This window comes from Cnephaeus nilssonii (genome assembly GCF_951640355.1).
Source record: "Cnephaeus nilssonii genome assembly, chromosome: 21".
Taxonomy (NCBI): domain Eukaryota; kingdom Metazoa; phylum Chordata; class Mammalia; order Chiroptera; family Vespertilionidae; genus Cnephaeus; species Cnephaeus nilssonii.
Genome location: NC_137092.1, coordinates 24,126,666 through 24,145,962, shown reverse-complemented (window position 1 = coordinate 24,145,962; position 19,297 = coordinate 24,126,666). Strand labels below are relative to the sequence as shown.

General features: G+C 48.3%; 1 protein-coding gene across 1 annotated transcript in view; it reads right to left on the bottom strand.

The window, feature by feature from the left end:
• Nucleotides 1–19,297, bottom strand: part of CACNA1E (calcium voltage-gated channel subunit alpha1 E) — a 428,883-nt gene that overhangs the window by 35,381 nt on the left and 374,205 nt on the right. Inside the window, exons 28-35 of the mRNA XM_079761136.1 lie at nt 12,559–12,655; nt 10,093–10,253; nt 9,452–9,589; nt 8,181–8,382; nt 7,280–7,444; nt 6,511–6,621; nt 3,106–3,189; nt 2,072–2,197 (exon numbers count right to left, since the gene is read on the bottom strand). Coding sequence (XP_079617262.1) covers nt 2,072–2,197; nt 3,106–3,189; nt 6,511–6,621; nt 7,280–7,444; nt 8,181–8,382; nt 9,452–9,589; nt 10,093–10,253; nt 12,559–12,655 — 1,084 coding nt within the window. The remainder of the gene's footprint in view (nt 1–2,071; nt 2,198–3,105; nt 3,190–6,510; nt 6,622–7,279; nt 7,445–8,180; nt 8,383–9,451; nt 9,590–10,092; nt 10,254–12,558; nt 12,656–19,297) is intronic.

Genomic DNA, 19,297 nt, shown 5'->3' with positions numbered 1-19,297 from the left:
TCCTAGTTCATCCCTCCCTTCCCACAGCTTTGGAGAGAGGACTAAAGATTCCTTCTGATCTCTTCTTTATCGCGTTATAAATGCCAATGCAGGGGTGCAGACCTGGGCTGGGCCCAGGGCTGGGAGGGCGGGGGCAGGCAGTGCCATGCTGTTTATCTTGTGTGGCCCCTGCTGTGTACCTGCAGAGGCAGCCTTTGTTAAGCCAGCGTTGGGAAAACAACTTTTATGCACGTCCCAGGACTGTTCCCAAAAGGGAACACCTTCCCGTCACAGTGTCACCTGTCTTCACCAGTGTGTGTATTCACTGAAATAAGCCAACCATTTGGCCATCACTTTTTGACAGGCTTTTTCTTTGCCCTGCATAGTGTTCAGTTTTAACAGAGAAATGGTGAGCACGATAATATGACAGGCTGACACCTAGTTCTTAGAGACTCACGAACAAACGGTAGCTTGTTGGGGAGGCTTCTAGAGAAAAAGGTTTTAAGAGCATCTGGTTTCAAACCCTAAATCTGAATTCACCTGAGACTCGTAGTAAATTCTTGCTAAGGGTTTAGATGTCTCCTCTGCCAGTTAGCTTGGGAAACGTGGTTTTCCAAAGGCCTCTGGGGGAGCTATCACATCAAACAATGACTCTGGATACAGCAAGAATGTCAAAGGTTGCTCCGAGGAGCCTGAGTGAACTTCCTTACAACTTGCCTCACTTCTCAAGCCCGTGGGTCCTGGATGGAGAAGTGAATCAATGATGAGAGTGTGGGCTGAGTGAACGCCCTTTCTGAAGGATAAGAAACTGCAAACTCCCTGGCTTGCCTTCTTTATCACAACTTGGACTTAAAAGACAGGGTGGGCAAAAGTAGGTTTACAGTTGCACTGTGAGATTCTTTTGAGTTAATAAAGCTATTGTAAACAATCATAACCTGCATGTCTTTCTCCAGACAAACAACTGTAAACCTACTTTTGCCCACCCCATATATAAATAATTAAAACAAAGAAGACAATGCTGTGATTTCTTATCTTTCAATCACTGAAAAGCATCAAATTCATTATTAAAACACAGTCGTGGAAAAACTTGTTTTTGTACAAGAGGAACATAGTAAGCATTTGAATAATATTTAGGCCCCCTGAACCTTAAAAATAACTAATTATGGCCCTAGCTGGTTTGGCTCAGTGGATAGAGCATCGGCTTACAGACTGAAAGGTCCCAAGTTTGATTCCGGTCAAAGGCACATGCCCATGTTGCGGGCTTGATCCCCAGTATGGGGTGTGCAGGAGACACCCGATCAATGATTCTCTCTCATCATTGATGTTTCTATCTCTCTCTCCCCTCTCCTTTCCTCTCTGAAATCAATAAAAAAAATATTTTTTAAAAAAGCTTCCCTTAAAAAACACACCAACTAATTATGGTATTGGCTAGAGCCTGAAGGTATTTAAATAGGTTTGGGAACTTCTTTTACTGGAAGTCTCTGCCATTAAAGTGGGTCTCGGGTATTGGTATTTCTCTTACACTTAATTACACATACACCTCTGTCCTTTCCAAAGATGCTTCCCAGGTTACCCTCGCCAGGCATCCTGTTGGTCTACAGGACACAGAGGCAACTGGACACAGAGGCAACTGTGAGCACGCCACACACCCGGTGGCTCAGGAAACCCAGATGAAGACGTGCTGGGACTCGTCCTGCTATAAAATAGACCTCAAGGAGTCCTGTTCCGTGAGATAAAGCCACTGTCACGTCCCTGAAAATGCAGAGGGGAAGTGACTACAGGTGGCTGGCGCTATACACGGACAGGGTTTTGGAATGCCTCCTAAGATAAGCTCCCTGCCTCAGTGGACAGGAGAGATAACTGAGTTACAAAGTTGAGGTGGTTTTCTAGAATGAGATTCTATCCGGTCAGACATAAGCTGCCCGCTGCGCGGCCGAGCTGTGCTGTGTGTATCTAGCGCTCCTCACGCACACCCGTTCCACCAGCATCAGAGGTGAAGGGACTTGTGCAATGACGCCGTGCTGCCAGGCTGTGCTGTCGGCCCTGACAGGGCCACCCCGGCCCTCGGAGAGGAGGAGCGGGTGCCTCTCACCTTGAAGGACTGCACGAAGGTCCAGAGCAGAATCCGGATGGTGTAGCCCTGACGCAGAAGCTTGATGAGGCGGGCGGCGCGGAAGAGCTTCAGGAAGCTCATATTGAAGCCGCTGGTGTTCACCAGCTGGTGGGCCGAAAGGAAACAGAATTAGTGGCATTAGAGTCATTTAGAAAATATCAGCCCTAGTTAGCATTTGCGTATTTACCCCTCATTCAGATAATAAAATTGGACATGGATTCTGTCTTTCCTGCTTAACCCATCTCCGGCTGATGGGCCAGTGAGGACCATCTCTCTCCGCCTCCCAGGCCTGCCTTCTATTCCCAGGGAGAAGGAAGTACCCTGGAGGGTGCCCTGTGTTAGACAGAAACAACCCGCTAGTCTTCTGTAAGTTCTAACTCTGCACTTAGATGCCAAAAGAACAGATCTACTCCAACATTCTAAGAGAGTTCCTAGGAGCTCTCCAAGTCTTCTTTAGGATGAACAGTTTAGGGCAGTGGTCGGCAAACTCATTAGTCAACAGAGCCAAATATCAACAGTACAACGATTGAAATTTCTTTTGAGAGCCAAATTTTTTTAAACTTAAACTTCTTCTAATGCCACTTCTTCAAAATAGACTCGCCCAGGCCGTGGTATTTTGTGGAAGAGCCACACTCAAGGGGCCAAAGAGCTGCATGTGGCTCGTGAGCCGCAGTTTGCCGACCACTGGTTTAGGGAAACGATTCAGGTCTAACAACTTTGGGGGCAAAAATCCTAGACAATAGGTCTCTCCTGGCACTCTCTCTATCTGTTCCACTCACTCCAGGAGTTGTCTGCTATGTGAGTCATGCAGATGAAACAAGGCTTCCGTGAGATCCAGGGCCCTCCAATGTTTGCATTTTCTGGCTAAAGCTCAGAAGTGAGGACGTGAACTCCCCACACTCAGAGGGCTACGGGTTTGGTTTGATGAGTTTAAAACAGACTGAACGTGCAGAGGGTTTTCTTAGATGCTCCTTCAGGGCCAAGCTTAAAGACCAGCTCTCCGAGCCATTCACCTTGCTGTCCGTCAGAATGATTTCTGTGATGCTGCCGATCACGGTGATGAAGTCGAAGATGTTCCAGGTGTCTCGGAAATAGTTCTGCCAAGAGAATTCAGCCATGGGGGGCATCAGAAAAAGGAGGAAAAGAAAACCAGGAAGAAAAGAAAAACTGGGGAAAAGATAACTTTTATTACATAACTTTGTCACTTGGAATGGAAACTTGTTAATTTATGTACAAGTTCATTCCATCATTGGCTTCAGTTTCCTATTTCACACCAGAAATGCTATGTCTCCTTTACTAATTTGGGAATTTCTCATTTGGGAAGCAGTTTCATCACTATCTGAAGACCTTGTTATTGAAGGTGTCACTAAAAATCTCATATGTAAGGAAGAGATTTGGGGCCAAGAGCATCATAAATCCAAGAAAAAGAAAGATCATTGTCACCTACAAGACAATCAAATTACTTACAATATTATTTCAAGGATTTCTACAACTATAACTATCCATTTTGTATCACGTGACCCTATAAATATACAGTTCTGACTTTCAATTATTAATAAAAGTCACAGAGATGTCCTAAGTGACTAAAGATGAAAGATGTGCTAAAATCCCCTCTAACTCCATCGAGCCTTTCGAACCAATGGGTGATTTGCAATGGGATGAATAGACTTCATCCCCCCCGCTTTTCCTGTGCTCTGTTACACCTTTTGAGGAGGTGTAATGAAATAAAGTACCAGGAAGCAGTAATAAAATGAGTGGGTGGAAGGAGATGGAAGAGAAACAAAGGACCCAGGAAATCCACCAATCAGATAACACTCTGCCCAACAGAGAGAGTGGGCTATGAGGCCATTTCCAGGGCTCAGGTGAGCATAGACCTTGGACTGTCTTCCTTAAGACACAGACACTCAGGTCTCCCAATGTCACCTGCTTGCCCATGGCACTCTCAGAGCACTATAGAAGTGGACCCCCTCCCACCCTCATGGCTGGCATCAGTGAGTCCTTGCTGTGCGCGCCAGATACTGGGCCAGGCCCTTGGCATTCATTCGATTCATTTATTCCTCCTATGGAGTCTACAGAAAGATAGTGCTGAGTGGTAGGGTTGGTAAGAAGAGTGGGGAGAGACAAAGATAGGGAAGGAGTGTGGGGAGATGAGCTACGCATAATGAACACCTACTCAGGACTGGAAGCCTTAGATGCCTTGGGCATACTGCCTAATTGGATACATACTGCCTAATTGGCTACACACAACAAATAGCTATTGTTATACTCATTTTATGAATGAGCAAAGTGAGGCTTGTCTGATCCCAAAGTCAGATGTACCTGCCAGGCATAGAGAGAAACGGGAGCACACAACCTCACAACCACACTTTCCATGGTGAATACCTACTCCTTTATGACTGGAGCCAAGGTGAGTCTCCAAGTTCCTCTTATCCCCAACCTGAGGCAGATGCCTAGTACCTGAATCTGCCCCCATAGAGCAGAGAGAATACAAAGCCAGGTCTCAGAGGACGGAAGCCCTGGATTCTGGGTGAGGATGCTTCCCCACAGTATGGCAGGGAAGCCACAATGCAGTCAGAATAGTACATTACGGTGGACAGAGTGTGGGCTTCCAAGTCAGCCAGACCAGGATCTGAATGCTGGCTCTGCCTTGTAGGAACCCTGGACAAAGCATTCAACCTGCCTGAGCCCTAGCCCAGCCATAAAGGAAGACCACTGCCTATCAAAGAGAGCTGATATGAAGCTGAAATGAATAATATGTAAAGTATTTGGTACTTAATAGACAACCAGTATATGTTTATTCCCTCCCTCTTTTTCTTTCTTTTTTATCCCCATTACACTTTCCAATTCTACTGCCTTTTATGGTGTAATCCTCAAAAGAACGACACAATTTTTCTGACCTTCAGTTTCCTCATTTAAATGAGCAACAATAATGCTAATGATGCTACCGGCCATGGCTATTTCAGTCACTGAGAAGACCGGACAGGGTGCATGTTAGGGTATCCGAATACCTAGAGCACTCCATCAACGTAAAGACGTACCTGGGACTAGTGGTGCCTTTCATTCTGTGGAGATGTCTCCAAACCTTGAATGACAATATGGGGGTGAGGGTGGGAAGGAGGCAGGCTTTGGGGCCGAATCATCGGGTTAAGCTTTTAAGTCTGTATTCAGCATTTGCCATAATTAGACACGTAATTGGGGACTTAAGTCACAGGTAGTATTAATACCACATGCAAGTAATCAAGATGCACGGGGAAACTTCCCTCGTTGCGGTACCACTTCTCTATCACCCCGCTCACCCCGCACTCAGGGCTAGACTGTATGACCCAGGCATCTTTGTTGGTGGTAGTTTCTTTTCACTCTTTTATTTCCCCAGGTCTCAAGTCTCAAAACACTCAAAAGGAAGTGAGGCAGACAACAATGCGGCCACCTGCAATGGGTTTCCTTCAACTCTCCACCCCAAGCCATCAAATAAATGACTTTTCAAAGGGCCATTAAGAGAGCAAAGCAACCCCACAATCAGCACTCGCAATTATCGAGCCCGTATTCAGACAACAAGCAAAGTTTCCCTTCTTGCAGAGAAACCCGGATACACGTATCATTTGGAATAGAAGCTCACATGAAATAAGTGGGAAACAGCTGTCAAATGGGTTTCCCCTGCATCCCACTGGTCTCCCTGTAAACGCTGAAGCAAGGGGGTGGGGGCCGAGAGGACTCTCTTGTTTACAGGACACTGAAGCAATTGGCTAGGTTTGCTTCCCACTCTTGAGAGCAGATGCAAGAATTTGCCGATTATAATTAGTAGTTCAAAAGTCAAAGGAGGACTCATGCCAGAAAAACTCATCCCAACCCTTCCCAAACCCAAGTCCAGAATACACACACCTCTCTCTCCCACCCACACACACATACACACTTCAAAGGTCATTAGCTTTTATAAGCTTAATAAACATTTTTGTTGGCAGAAATTACTCTTCGTGTAACTAAGGGGAGGAGGCACATTAGGTAAAACCTATTATCAACTATGTTTGAGGCTAAGAGGGACAGCTATTTTCCCATTTGAGTTATAAAATTTTATACCTTTTACAGTAAATGAGCACTCCAGGTTTATTAGTTCAGTCCTTGCTTTGCTCCCTAGCAACGGATAAATCGCAGTGCTAGTGAGACCCAATGACTGTCACCCCTCAACCACTGATGGAATCGGACAGGACCAGAGCGGACAGCTGGATGAGCGTGGAGCTCTCCTATCCTTTGCCCTTTCTCCCAACCCACCATCACCTTGTCTCCATGGTAGTTTACTGGGCAGTCGAAAGGAGCCCACAATTAGGTGGGTAGGAACACAAACCATTTTTGAGTAGTGGTACCCACTCTCCTTCCCACAAAGGCTGGGGAGAAATGTGATGAGGATACATTCCATGACGTACCAAGAAGCCAAACGCGATGATCTTCAGGACACATTCCAAGGAAAACACCATGGTGAAGGCGATATTCAGGTACTTCAGGGCCAGTTCATAAGTACAGGGCGCAGAGTAGTACTGCCAGGAAGAGAAAAGAGGAGAGAAAGAACCAACCCTTAAAGTGAGAGGGGTACTCCGTGTCCCCGAGGCTGGCCATCTCTCACCCCTCCCCTTGGGAGGCACTCTGGCACATGGTGCAGGAGAGACCGACATGGAATTCTGCGGAGAAGACTTAGCTATTCCATAGGGAAGACTTACATATTCCATAGGGAAGAACGAAACAAAATGGAGGGAAACAGAGACCCTCCCTCAAGGCTACTTATTAGCAAAAGCCAATCTTCTCAAGATGAAGGTGGGCAGGACAGAAACCTTTCCCAGAGTTAAAACTTGCCCATTTAGTAAAAAACAAGGTCAAATCTCTTCCAACACTCCATTAGAACCCTGTGATCACCTACATCTCCATACATTTCTACCCTTGTCTGAAATTCATTGCCATCACAACCTCTGGTCTTGGGAACTACTGGGCAGCTGCTATGTTTCACTGTACTTTGCCCCAAAGACCCAGAGGCTGGGCTATTGAATGAGAGAAGATCAAAAAGAGAATCCATGATGGAAAAGCAGGTAAGGACCCTCACACTGGTAAGATGGAGTGTCTTGGGTGAACACGCAATTGCTCTGTGAGGAAAAAGTCCCCGAGGTTCGCCTGCCCCATTGCCCCCGGCCACCACCCTCTCACCTTCATCATCAGCACAATGGTGTTCAAGGCAATCATGGCCATGATGGTGTACTCAAAGGATGGAGACACCACAAAGTGCCAGACGCGGTACTGGAAGGTGTGCCTGTTCTGCGGCATGTAGCGGGTGAGCGGCTTGGCACTGATGGCGAAGTCGATACACGCCCTCTGTAGGAAAGTTGTGATTGGTTATTGGCCCAAGCCCAAATCCCCAAGCCTTGCACATTCATGGCTCTGTTAGACGGTTAGAAGAAGAGGACAGTGCATTAAACATAGGGCGGCACAGGCAGATGTAAAAATGGCAAGAGGGATTGTCTGGACAACATTGTAGGTTGGATGTCACCTTAAACGAATACAGAGAACTGGGCGGATGGGGTCTGTCACATGGGGTAAGAACTTAATGGTTATTAATAATGCCCTTTTCACATGGCGTGTGGCGAAGATGTTTAGGCAGGAAGCCTTATCTGATGCCCTCAGTCAGAAGGCAAAATCTCTATGCGTTCCCATAGCACTTGATGCATTTCTTTTATAGTCCCAGTTGCTAGTTCACTTCCATTATAAAAATAATGAACCCTACAATCTACCAGAACTATGCTTGTTACTAGAAAAGCAGTCATAAACAAGCCATATCCCCTTCCTTTATAGCAAGCATGCACCACAGAGCAACACAACTAGGTGACCAGGTGTCTTAATCACCCCCCACCATACACCACACTTTTAGACTCTGCACTGCACCTATAGGCGAAGTTCCACAGAGCAGATGCTCAAAAAAAGTTTATTTAATGACTAATTTCCCCCACCTTTTCCCTATAAATCTTAAGGAGACTGTCTTCCTTCCCAACACTGCTGGTCTGAGTCCCTTTCTGGAGCCCTGGCTGCCCACGCTGCAGACCACCTGACCCACCTCGTTCTTCTCCAGGCTGCACTCCTCCATCATCTTGTCCCCTTGCTCCTGGAAGGTGATGATGATGAGAGCCACGAAGATGTTGACAAAGAAGAAAGGGAAGACCACAAAGTAGACCACGTAAAAGATGGACATCTCCATGCGGTTGCTGCGGCTCGGGCCTCGGTCTTCCTCTGTCACGTCGACAGAATGCTGCAAAACTCTGTGGGGACAGAATGAGGGGGCACAGATGGCGGATGGCCGTCTTGGCCGCTGCTCTGACTCAGTAGGAGATATGCCACCTGTTATAATTTTCTTGTCTGACCTCCTTGACTGTGCAGAACTTCCATTAATATATTTGGGGTCCATAATAACCAAGTTGGTGGGGATTCAGTGACCCTCAACCCACTGCCTTTCTAGCCCGCTCCATCAGGCATCTAACTTCTAAGCAACAGAGTGACATTATTTGATAGTTTAGGTTGTCATATTCAATACTAAGAGACTCCTGGATTTCCACTTGGCATTTTGCTGCCAACTAGAGCATGCTGCCACCAGAAAGGGGTGACAGGTAATTGCCAAATCTCTGAGAAGTCACTGTACAGCTATGGGTAGCATAAAACTACATTCTTCCCTGGCAGGTGTGGCTCAGTTGGTTGGACATCGACCCATGCACCAAAAAGTTGCTTGTTCAATTCCTGGTCAGGGCGCATGCCTGGGTTGTGGACTGGACTCCTGGTAGGGGGTGTGCAGGAGGCAGCCAGTCGATATTTGACTCACATCCACATTTCTCTCTCTCTCTCCCTCTCCCTTCCTCTCTTAAATACAATAAAAAATTTTTTTGAAAAAAAGAAACTACATTGTTGTCTTCTTTAGAAGAGGTGTGATCACAGAAAGTGTCTCTGGGTTCTGCCAGCTCATCCCCAACCCTCAATCCTCAGGTGTAGGGTGAGCTTGGAGGAGAAATCTGTTTAAAACAACTCCCAGGGACTCTTGTAAGGGATAGAAAGCTGTTCAAAACTTACTTGTTCTATAGGATTACAATGGCTCCACTCAACTTCTCAATACTTGGCTAAAACATTAAGAGTTTCAAATATTTACTAGACTTTTTCAGCTCCCTCTCGATTTTTACCTTAAGGATTTCCATTCTTTCTTCTGCCTCTCTCACCCACTCAGAGCCACTTACTCTCCCAGGTATAATAACTAAGGGTTATCCTGGTTCATCTTGAATCGGCTTCTCAAAGGCAACCACATGGTCCCACCCCAGCTCACAGACAAGCAAGCTCGTCACTCACTGAGGCCATCCTTCCCCCGTGGAGACGGTGAAGAGGGTCAGCAGAGCCCAGATGATGTTGTCGTAGTGGAATTCGTGGCGCTTCCATTCCCGACCTTTCACCTCCATCTTGTTTTTCTCGTGATCTACATAGTTGCCTCTACAATCAGTGCAGAAATGAAACAGAGCCCCTTCACTATAGCTCATGGGGAGTCAGGGAATTCTATGGACTTCAATGATGCAGGGTAACTGATCAGCATACAAATGCAATGAAAAAGGAATTTTATTCAAAGGCAGTGTATCACTGTGGAATAAAAATGGGATTTGGTGCCCAATAGACATAGAAGATTGACTCCTAATCCTTTCAGCAACTGACTTAAACTTTCAGAGCCGCAGCTTCCACATCTCCAAGATGCAAATAAAACCTATCTCAAAAGGTGGTTATAAACATTTAAGATTAAAAATATATATATGAGGTAAAATGCCAGGTGCCATGTCGGACACAAAAAAGTTTAGCAACCTCCCATTTTGCCTTTTTCTAAAAGAGAAACGTGAAGGGCATGAGAGAAAGAATAGAGCTACGTATGGAGGTCGCGTGGGCCTCCTGGGAACACGCTTCAGCAGAAAGTGAGCGGTGTGGACGGGCTGTGTGGTGGCACTTACATGCACTCCTTCTCCGTGTCCTTGGAACTGTCCGTGCAATAAAAGAACTTGCCCTTGAAAAGCTGAACGGCGATAACAGCGAAGATGAACATGAAGAGCTTGTAGACAATGAGGATGTTGAAGACGTTCTTCAGTGAGGTCACCACGCAGTCAAAGACAGCCTGTGCACAGAAGAGCCGGGGTGTGAGTCCCAGAAGGGCCTGCGCATTTGCCTAGAGCTGAGCTGGGGCCACACCATCACGAGCCAGCCCACTGAGAAGGTGCCTCAGGAGGCATCGCCTTGCTCAGCAGTGACACTCATGGGACTCAGAGCTGGCTTCCAAGCTGGTCACGACTACAAGGACCCACCACCTGAGAAGGGGACACATGCTCTGAATCTGACAGCGACCCCAGAGCAAGAGAGACAGATGCCATCAGGCAATGGAGGAACTCCTTTGAGGAACCCCATTAGGTGTACTCTATCTAGCGGGAAGACAGAAATTTACTGTAGAAAGGGATCTTTGGGTTCATTCAGCTCATTTCAGCCATTAAATAGCTTGTTGCCTGACCGTTCATGTATTTGGTGACATTCTTAGATTTGATTCGTATACTGAATATGTTGTTTTCTCTTTACCTTTCTAAATGGATTGGAATGATAATAAACTATCATCTTTGTCCATTTTATGCAAGTTCATGCATTTGCTTCAATTACATTCAACCCTTTACGTAAATGTTCTCCAGTTGAAAGCTGGGATACAGATGCAACAGATGGTATGGGAAGGGATGGACAGCTGCCCGGGGGTGAACATGGAAGACCAGGTGCGCCGAAGCAGGATATTCAGTTAAAGGGGCAATGGATTCCTCTTGGGAGAAGCCGCTCTAAGCCCTAAGCCATGAGGAGGAAATATGGGAGTAATATGAACACATTTCAAACCATTTTTAGGTTATTTTCTAGGTTTTTAGGTTTAGCTCACTGGAGAGTCTGGCGCACGGTGGCATCGCATCTCTGCAGTCGCTCTTCGCAGGGCGGGGTGAACACTGCTGGTGTAATTAGTTCAACACTGCGGGGACTGTGAGTGACACGCAGCCTTGTGGAACCGCCAGAGCCACCAACATCTCTCTCGGTGACCGAGTGACAGAGAGAGGAGCCAGCTTTTCTTCATTAAATGGAATGAACCAAGGTTGGGGTCGCCCTCCAGTCTGTTACCTAATCTCATCATGCCACCTGTACCCTCCCCAGGACCCCACATAGGGTGAAAGAGACGAGACACAAGAGTGGTCAGGGCCCAGGTCTCCCGGCCAAATCTGGTCGGGGTGGGACAGAAGGGAACAAACACCTGTGGGCACTGGCCCAGTCCAGGCACAGCGCTGGGCCCTGAACCAGGTGGAGGGTGTCACGTGGGCAGGCACTGCCTGACACCGTGGGAGGTGCCTCCTCCTGGCGGGAAGGCAGGGCAGGGGAAAGCAGGCAGTGAGGACACTTCCGGTGGGGGAAGAGCCTCCTGGGAACCCGTGCAGGTGGCCAGGGCCCTGTGCTCTGAGAGGAAGCCATGGACCTGCCAGGTAGGGGGATTTCAGAAGTGTCTTCCCTGCAGTCCCCGCCTTTGATAAATCCAGCTGGTTTTGCTGCCTCTGCAGAGCCAGAGGGCGGAAAGGGTAACAGTGTGCTGAGGGCAGCATGGGGGAGGCAGAGGGGTTGGTGGGGAATATTCTAGAATATGTGAACCCAATGAGGAAGGGGAACTAGGAAGCAGGGCTGGCTGTCATTCACAGGAATGCAGGAGACAACTTTTCTCCCAGGACACTTCCGCTTCCACAACAGCAATGGATGTGTGTGGGGGAGGCAGGTTCACCCTGCAGCAAACAGGGCTGGAGTGGGAAAGCACACCCCGAGGGCAGGAAGACTCGGGGAGGAGCCCAGGGCAGTTGAGCAGGGAGGGCACTGTTAGGAGCAGGGGAACCAGATGACTTGCCTGTGAAAGCAAACACAGGTCCTGGCAACAGGAAGACCCTCACCACCCTAGCTCACTTCCCCGTTTCTTCTCTGCTTCTGCCCAAAATGCCTCTGTTCTTGGGCAAGCGACTGACCGATCTGTGCCTCAAACAGGAAGGGCCAGTGCCAGAGTCCGTCCTGCTCTAGAATCTCAAGGAGGGAAACACCCTGGTTACTTGGCCCGACCTAGCGTGGAGACTAGACAGCGGCCCCGCTGCTTCCATCTGGGGAGGCTCCGGGACAGTCACATGATTTTGTCCTGAATGACAGGCCACAACCAGAGTGTACAAACTATCACCTGAGGCCGAATGCAAGAGGCAAAAGCCCCTTCATCGATTTCCTGGGATGCTGCCAGGTAGATGAAAAGAACTTAAGTCCCCATGTGCGCAACAGGAATATTCCCAGAAAACAATTCTACAAAAGCAAGCCAACCGTGGCTGCAGAGAGAGCATGGGCAAAGGGGACTTGTTGAGAAGAAACTCAGAAAGCATCACCTTGAGCTTGGGCAGGCGCTTGATGGTCTTCAGAGGCCTCAGCACCCGGAGCACCCGCAGAGACTTGATGGTCTTGATGTCCCGGCCCTTGTTGGTTCTGCAGGGGAAAAGCCCCCAGGGAATCGCAGGACGGGGAGAAATGGAAGTGACATTCACATTTCTGCTTAACCACAGAGTGAAGGGGGAGAGGTAGGCCAAAGGCCAGGAACTGGGTCCTGGGAGACGCCACAGAACATGCTTTGGGAAACATTTCAAGGCACTCCCCACTGTGCACACTCTCATATGCACACACACACTAGTATCCTCACATAGAGGCACACACAGGCATCCATGCACACACACAGAGGCATCCATGCACACGTTAATGACCAGTTCCTCTCCCTATCAGCCAGTGGAATGTTGCTCATTAGCTCACAGGCAAAACGAACAAGGAAGAGAACTTGACTAGGGAACATGATGGTCACACACTGTGGATCCCCGCTGTGCCCAGGCTCCTGCTTCTGCAGTGGTAGACTCTCCGACGATATTGGGTAAAGGAATTAGTACCCCATGGTTGAGAGCAAGTCTCCTTAGGGGACTTGGCCTCGCCCTTGTCTTTGGCTCTAGGTTTGTCACCTCAGCAGAGCTCGTCAGCTCAGGGGAGAGCAGGGTGAGGAAGGCTGCTGGGGACCCGACACCCTTGCTGTGCTGGGCTGCCTACTCCAGAGACGGCATGTCATGCAGGCTTCTTGCCAGGACCTTGGCTCACACCCCAGTGATCCGTGTGGCTGGCTCTTTCCGCAGTCCCTCCCCATTTCCGATGCTGTGCACCTAGCACAGACTGCAGAGAGCCCTGCGCTGGGAGATGGCCCAGACTGCAGTGCCTGCCCACGTCCATCCGCCCCCACAGCCAATGACCCGCCCTCTGCAGCCTCTTGGCAACGTTTGCTCCTTACAGATACATTTCTTTTTAGTTTGAATGGAGTGAATAAATCAACCTGCAATCTCTCTCTCCACCCTGCTCATCCCCTGAGATCTCTGCATTCAATTCAAACAACTGCAGTTTGTAAAACACGCAGACGGTGCGGATGAGGCTGTCAGTCCTGAGCTCAGGCTCTGGTTCTTCCCTCGTGTTGGCCCAGGTGACCATCAGGCCAACTACCTGAGCAAGGGGGCCCAGAACAGCCAGTGGTTGTTCCTGTCACACCCACCCCCGATAGGGCGGTAAGTCCATCCCAGGTCGGAGACATTTAATGTAACTCAAGAAATGCTGGCTACGCTCAGATTGTAAATTTAAAGACCCTCTTAAAGGTTATAGGCCATGACCTACAAGCCACTTTTAGCCCACCCTGGAGGTGGACATAGATAATCCAAAAATGTCACATCGGTAAGGTCTTTTGCATGCAGGGGCTTTGTATATTTTATAAACTTTTTTGTATCAGGGTCATCTATCTACCTATCTAAAAAAGGCAAAGCCAACTACATATTCAAACCAATCAGAAGGGCCACTTCCCAAGAAGGCTTGGCGACTCCTGATTTATATTCTCTCGGGTGTCAGTGAAAACTCAGCACTCACGTAAACTCACTGTGCTGTCCTTAACCAGCCACCCTTCCCTCCCAAACATGCTCTCTCCCTCCTCCCACCCAGTCCCGAGTTCTTTCCTTCAAAGAAAATTGAGAGTGATATTTACCCCAAAGCGTTTCTATGGAGGATCCGAGCAGAAAGCAGTTTAAAAAAAGAGAGAGAAGAGGGGATGGGGAGAAAGAAGATCAGAAACTTGATGGACAAAGGGAACCTTACAAGACAGGAAACTGGAGGCGCACAGGCCCGCGCGGTCCCGCTCACAGCCTCACGGCCTTGGCACCCGCAGAGCCCACAGGCTTTGTGAAAGGAAGGCCAGCACCCACGTGCTCCCCACCCCCTCCCACTGGCAAAGGCGGAGGGTGCGGCTGCCTCCAACTGGGCGGCATTTCCCACATCGTACTTTATTCTACTGAGCCTAGTGTAACTGAAGTTTTCTAAATGCAGGCTCTTATTTCCATTTCTTTAGTCGTCTTCAGACACTTACTGTTTCCAGTGAATTTATAAGAAACCAGCTGGAGGAATTACACCTGTTCTGGGCCAGAATTTACCTCTCTGGGAAGGCATTCAAGTCATCCTGACATATTTATGCTCATGAAGGACTTCCTTCAAACAGGGGCCACGTGACCAACCTAGGAGGGGCACTCTGACATCTCTAAAAAGCACAGATGAGGAACACCGTAAAACCGCCTCGAAATATGGGGAAGGCGGGTCTAGCAGGGTCCTGATGTCACACAAAGGGATGTCTTTTGATAAATTAAATGACCAACTGTCCATCGTGAGCTATTTACTGTACAGCTTGAAAAAAATCATCTGAGCTCTACTGGTGAGGTTTAGCAACAGCTTGGCGCATACCCAGGTTGCAATAGATGTTTCTTTCACACATCAGTGTTTCTCTCTCTCCCCCTTCTCCCGCTCTCTAAAATTAATTTTAAAAACATATCAAAAAAAAGGGTGAGAGCGTAAATGTAAAATACTTGAGATGAAATCATGAGAGCTAGCTTTTTACGTGTTTCTTTCTGGCTAGAGTCTGAGCTGGGCACTTTCAGTGCTGCTATTTGGACTCCCTAATAACTTTGGGGCGTAGGTGTTACTATCCCTGTTTCACAGAAGAGATTCAGAGAGGCTGAGAGAGCGCCCGGCCTTGGCAGGGCGAGCTGGGCTGTGGTGCTGGGAGCTCTTGCTCTGGACTAGGCCTCTGCACCAGCAGGCTCTGCTCTGGGCTCCGCCAAACAGCGCACCGGATTCCAGGCTGGAACAGATCCCTGAGGTCCTCTTAACCGCGAGGAACCGGCGGCCCGGGAGATGGGCCTTGCATAAGACGGCCCGGAGAGTGAGCCTGCAGTGCCTCGTGACCCGGCCTGCTGCTATGAGGAAGCGCCTGGAATTCAGGCTTTGGTTCTTAGTTGCTGGTTGCAGTGAAGATAATTTCTCTTAAAGTCTTTTTAATGTGCCACATTAAACCGATGTTGTAACCTATGTTATACCACCATATACCACAAAAACTTCCAAATACCGTTTTACTCAGTAAATGGTCCCGTATTCAAAATTATATTAATTTCACTGCAAATGACAAATGGATACTAATTTGGGAAGTCAACCCAAAGGCCTCATAAACCTTAAATCTCTCATGTGATAATCTCCCAATGTTAAGCGGGCAGAGATAATACCTTCCCCTAAATGGTAACAGCATCTTCTCACACAGGACACCGGGTAGGTCAGTCAGGTATCCCTTTATGCATTCATATAACAGCATTGATGGAGTCCTTCACACACGTCAGGGACTCTTTCTAGGTGCCGGATACACAGTTGTGAACAAAACAAATGAGGTCCCTACCCTCTAGAACTTACCCAGTCTAGCAGGGAAGACAGGCCTCAAGTAAACAAGCAAACAAATCAGAGTGTAATTGTATGCTCAATGCTACGGAAAACTGGAATAACTTGATTGAAAAGTTTACGAAAACAACAACATAGGACCTAGGGTCACCCTCTTTCCCTGGCTGCATTCGTCTTGAGCAAAAGCTACGGGAGAACCGTCCCTATCCCCAAAATGAGAGAACAGAGTGGGATCAATGGCCAGGCAGATGGTCAAGGGTCCTGCACTCCAGGCGCTCACTTTGCTTGACCAGGTCCTTAACCCCCAGACCTTTACATCCAGCAGCATCTGAGCAGGTCCTCGGAGGTTCAGACTGACACCCCCTTAGGAAGAAAGGCTCAATAATTCTGGCTCCTCCCACACAGCTGGATAGAGGACAGAATTTTCTCTCTACAATAAATTATGCCCTAGAATCCCAATATAATATCATACTATGGAACCAAGGGGGTCTCTGACCACCCTATGGAGTGTCCCTTATTTTGAAAACGGGGCACCATGATGGTACGCTCCGATCCTAAGGGCTGTCCATGTGCTGTGAGGAATGGGGCTATGGGCCCCACTCTGACTCCCACAGAGAGGAGTCAGGGGGAGTCATCAGACACGGGTCAAAAGGAAACCATTTTCCAACAGGCCTCACACTGCTGAGCTGCCGCTGAAAAGCTCCGATTTTGAGTGGCTGCAGAAAGGCACGCTTGCATTCTCAGTTGTGTTAACATATGTTCAGCACTGGTTTGAAAACTGCCCTTTGAAATGAAAGGAATGCTGGGTAACAAAGCCAGAGAGTCAGGAATAGCCGCCGTTCGTTGAAACAGACCCTAATTTACACATGGGCTAGGCCGAAGGACCTTTCCCAAGTCCACACCTGTAAGAGTTATCCAAGCCGCTGTCCAAGTCAGCAAGACCACACAGGAGATGTCTTATCAATCTAGCCGCACAACTCTCCCAGCACTTTGAGGCACTTTAATTCATGTGCTTTTTATACATCATTTAAATATAATCATCCAATAATCCTTTGCTAGTCATTGCTATTCAATATATAATCAGATTTATTATTATTTTTTTTACACTGCTTAGCTAATGAGTGAAATTTTACCAGGTTTAAAAATGGACTCTAATGTTAAAGTCTGAGGATAATTTCACAGGCTAGAATACCCTGGTCCCACTTTAATTGGGACTTAATTGGGCCACACAATCTTCCATTTATTTCCCACTTTCTTGGTAAGTCCCCAGCAGCTCTCCAGAAAATAATGCCATGTTTCTCTTACGTCTCATCAGTAGAAGATGAGACTTTTCCCGCTCAATTGCCGAGTGGCCCTCCAGATCCTTCACGCGGAATCACTCATCACTCACTGCAATCTTGCCCTTCAGCTCCCAGTCCCCTGTCCTCGAAGAACATGCTCTCCAGTGGATTTGTGTTACAACCCCTTGCACGGGGGACAGAGTGGGGGTGTCGCGCTCTGGAGAGCCTCCCCTCCTTAGGTGGCATGGCCTTCCGCACCCCCCCCACACACACACACTAACCCAGGATAGAACAGCAGGGGGTATGAGGGCATGTCTTGCATTAGGAATAGACAGATTTGCTGAGGGGAAGGCGAGGGCAGGGGCCATGCTGGGAGGATCCCTGAGCCTTGCGAAAGTGTCTGGACTATTATTTGGTAGGCAAAATAACTACCACTTATTATACACTTTCTAAATGCTTCGCACTATATTGAACACTGAATGCATTTTACCTTATTTAATTCTCACAAGATCAAAATACAGTTATTTTTCATTTCCACGTACAGATGAGCAAGTGGATGTCCGGAGAGGGAAGGCAGCTAATCGTGAAGAGTGCTGAGATGCAGACCTAAGGCTACCTGACTCTCAATCCTGTGTTTTTATTTCTGATGTCACAATGCCTTTCCACACGGAAACCACTGGAGGCTTTTAGCCAAAGAAGGAAACAGCCAAGGAACCAGCTCAAATCCTGAGCTGTCTGCTCCAGCATCCTTAATCAGTCCAGGGCCGATGAGGGTTCATGGAAGTACCAGGTCCAGACAGAAAAGGAAGATGGACAAGGTCAGGGATGCCTCCTCCATCAGGCACACAGGCCTCGTCCATCCCCAGGCAGAGACAGAAACAGCTGGAGGCCGAGGACAGAGCCAGACCAAGCCACTGCTTGGAGCCGACAGCGGTTAATGGCTTGGAACTAACTAGAATATCTGAGACAGAGGGGAGCGTAATGTCGTGGAGAAAGCCCTGAACTTGAAATAAAATTTAAAAATCAATTGTTTAGGAACTGGCTTTGCTATGCGCGAGTCAAATAGTCAGACCTCAGGCGACCCATTTCTCAAGTGTAAAGCAGGCCTGTCCTGGATAAATGACGTGCAGAGGTGAAAGCACTCTAAACGCCAAGCCCCATGGCAACGAGGAGGCAACTCTCCCCTTCGCACTGGCAACGCTCGTCTCTGGGGAGGGAACTCCAAGGCCAGCACTTTGACCTCGTCACTGCTTAGCTGTGGCCAATGGTAAGGTCCCTTTTCTTGCTGAGCCATCCCTCAGCATTTCGGGGTCACCCGTGAGCTCTACATCCTCTGCTTCTTTCTTTGCTCTGGGACCAGAGCACTAGCTCTGTGCTAACTGGTCAGTGCAGAATTCTTTCCTTCTTGCACGTGGACCTCACCAAGCTCCCTGAACACACTCATGCTGGCCTTTGCAAATTGTCTCCTTTGCTAACACAGCACCACACTCTCACTGGAAGGCACTTTTGTCCAAGCGTGGAGCCGCAGCAGGAGACAGCAGAGCGTCGGACCGTCTCCTAGCAATTTTGTTATTCACTCTGGTCAATCTAGTGACCTGATGTCTTGGTTCTTGGTCTTCACATTCTAAACACCCCAAGCCCTCTCGTCGGCTGATCTTTCTAAGAAGGTCTAGGCACTGGCTGAAGTCCAGCCAGATACGCCCCCTCACACACACCAGCTGGAGACTAATTCATAATGCGAGGCTGTGCCTCTGCCAGTGTGGATTAAGCAGATGGCTGGCGGGTCACATGATCGGAGCTGACACTTCCCCTCATGACCTCCTCTGACCTGAATTATTCTAAAACTACTTTCAAATGTGAGGACAGTGTGAGTGGTTTCTCCTAATCCTGCAGACCCTGGCTCTTCCCATGGCTCGGAAGGTCCCCCTCCTGTGCGGGGGGCTAACAGCTGGGTCTCGTTCTCCATATTGTTGGTTACCATATGGATTGGGGCCATGCTCTCTGATGGGTCCATTTCGTTCTGCTTGGTCCTGGGTCTCCCGGAACAACATCTATCTGTTCA